General features: G+C 42.0%; 1 protein-coding gene across 1 annotated transcript; it reads right to left on the bottom strand.

Annotated features, from left to right (window-relative positions):
* Nucleotides 1-237: 237 nt before the first annotated feature.
* Nucleotides 238-2,051, bottom strand: LOC133861147 (pentatricopeptide repeat-containing protein At2g36730). Its single transcript, XM_062296864.1, has one exon. It carries the CDS (start codon nucleotides 2,004-2,006, stop codon nucleotides 459-461), a length of 1,548 nt encoding a protein of 515 aa, XP_062152848.1. The 5' UTR covers nucleotides 2,007-2,051; the 3' UTR covers nucleotides 238-458.
* Nucleotides 2,052-2,489: the final 438 nt, after the last annotated feature.

Below are 2,489 nucleotides of genomic sequence, written 5' to 3'. Positions count from 1 at the left end.
GATTTTTTGAAGCTACAAGCCTACAAGTGTCTTCTAGAGCCTATGGGACAATATTTTAGTCTCAAGCTTGTTGGAGAAAAACGGTCCTTCCATATAAATTTACGCCAGAGAGCCTCATGGTACAATTTGGGTGGTTAATTGTGGATCAGCCAGTAGTCTAGGAATGAAAATGGCCATCATTACAAGAGAAACTTATCACAAATTCGATCAATATGCAATCACAACTTATTCAATAACTACGCTCTCTAAATCATCAGGTAATTAATCATATAAGAAGACAGAATGTTTTAACATGAAAATAGACATTCTTTTTTTGGTAAGTGAAAATAAATCAAGTTGTCTAGGAACAATTAGAGAAAAAATTTAGGGCACAAAATTAACTGACCGAAGCCAATTTCATGGAAAATCAGAGGTGGTGTGATTCTGCAACAATACAGCATCATGAAACGCAATTTCAACTACAAGAAGTTAGCCATCTTCATGTGCATGCTCAATGCATCCAGTAACTCGTAAATACCCTCACAATCAGCTCGAGAATCATACCCAGAAAAGAACCTATGGATGGACCCACCTAAATCAATACAACTCTCCCCAGCCATTTTCTTCAACCCTCCAGCTTTCATAACCCTTCTCACATTTGCTGCTTTCTCCCACATACCAACTTCAGAATACATGTTTGCAACCACCACAAAATTCCCACCCCTCCTTGGCTCCAATTCAAGCAACTTCTTTCTTACCTTATCCCCTACCCCGTCATGGTCATTAACGTGATGAATGCTGCACGCACATAGCAATGTTCTCCATACAATCGGGTCAGGCTCAGTAGGCATATTCATTATAAAAGTATAAGCGTCATTGATATGGCCTGCACGGCCCAGGATATCTACCATGGCACCATAATGTATCATACGGGGTTTAATCCCATGGACATGCTCCATATCATGAAAGTATTGGTACCCATCACTCACTAGTCCTGCATGGGTACAAGCACAGAGGACCCCAAGAAAGGTGACATAATTTGGACGTATTGATGATGTCTTCATCATTTTCAGGAAAAGATCAAGGGCTTCCTTGGCAAACCCATGTTGGGCTAGCCCCAGAATCATCGCACTCCACGTCCAAACATTTCTCTTGTCCAGCCTATCAAACACCAACTTCGCATAATCTACATTTCCAGACTTCACATACATGTCAACAAGGGAAGTACCCAGTTGATAATTCAAAACCATCCCTTTCACGATCACTAGGGAATGAACCCATCTCCCTAAGCTCAAGTTTCCAAGCTCAGTACAAGCAGAAAGCATAACCACCATGGTGGTCTCATCGGGCTCAAACCCACAATCCCTCATCTTCACAAAATACCCAATCCCATCACCCAACCACGAATTCTCAACACAAGCAGTAATTACCGCATTCCAAGAAACAACAGTCCTAACCAACATTTCATCGAACATCCTACAGGCACACTTAATCCTCCTACAAGACCCATATGCACTGATCAAAGTGTTCTGAACATAAACATCGGAGTCCAAACCACACTTCACAACCTCCGCATGCACCTGTCTGCCCTCTCCAAGCGCCGAAACCGAAGCGCACGCCTTGAGAAGGAACGGAAACGTGAGCTTATTGGGTCTAATTCCTCGCCTCCGCATTTCATAGAACACCCATATGGCCTCTCTCGGGGAGTCGCTCGCAGCATATCCCCTGATGAGAAGGTTCCACGGCAAAGGTAAAAAATCGTCAAAGTGATAGAGAAGCGACCGCGCATAGCTCAGGCTTCTCGAGGGAGATAAAGCGCAGATTCGGACAAGTTCGCTTGCGAGAAAGGTATCTCTGTGGAGGCCAGAGACTTGGATTTGAGCGTGGACTTGAGTGAGGTGTTTTGCTGAGGAGCAGAGCTTGAGGAGAGCAAGGCATTGGTGCTTTTTGGAGAGGAAATTTGAATTGAAGTTGGGGATGTTTGGAGGGAAGATGGGATTGGCGGTTGGGATTGGAAGCCGAACCATGCATTGGACTTCGTGTGGGGAAAAAGAGGGTGTAGGCTGACTAGAATCCAAATACGGAGAATTAAAAACGTCTCCCTGGTTTCTTGTATAAATACCCTTGTGCATATGTAGAAATTCATTTAGAAACTATACATCTTTATTTATTTTCTTTGTTCTATCTTTGATTTTTACAAAAAAAAAAAAAAAAAAAAAATCCTAAAATACATTAACAAACAGATTTTGTGGAAGGAAAAAAAAAAAAAAATTCCTTTTATGATATGTTCCTTAAAAACATGTTATTGACAAGATCCGATGTAGGGATGTCATCGAATCGAGTCGAGTCGAATTTGAAAATTTCAAGACCGGCTTATTTATGAGTCGAACGAACCTAAATAATCGAGCTCGAATTCGAACCAAGCTATAAATTGCATGTTCAAGCTCGGCTCGTTTAAAACTCGAGCGAGCTCGAGCTTAAGCTCGAGTCGTTGAAAATGATATTCAAGC

The sequence above is a fragment of the Alnus glutinosa genome, chromosome 2, assembly GCF_958979055.1.
Source record: "Alnus glutinosa chromosome 2, dhAlnGlut1.1, whole genome shotgun sequence".
Lineage (NCBI taxonomy): Eukaryota > Viridiplantae > Streptophyta > Magnoliopsida > Fagales > Betulaceae > Alnus > Alnus glutinosa.
Note: the sequence above shows the minus strand (reverse complement) of the source record. Positions and strands in the feature narration are given on the sequence as shown.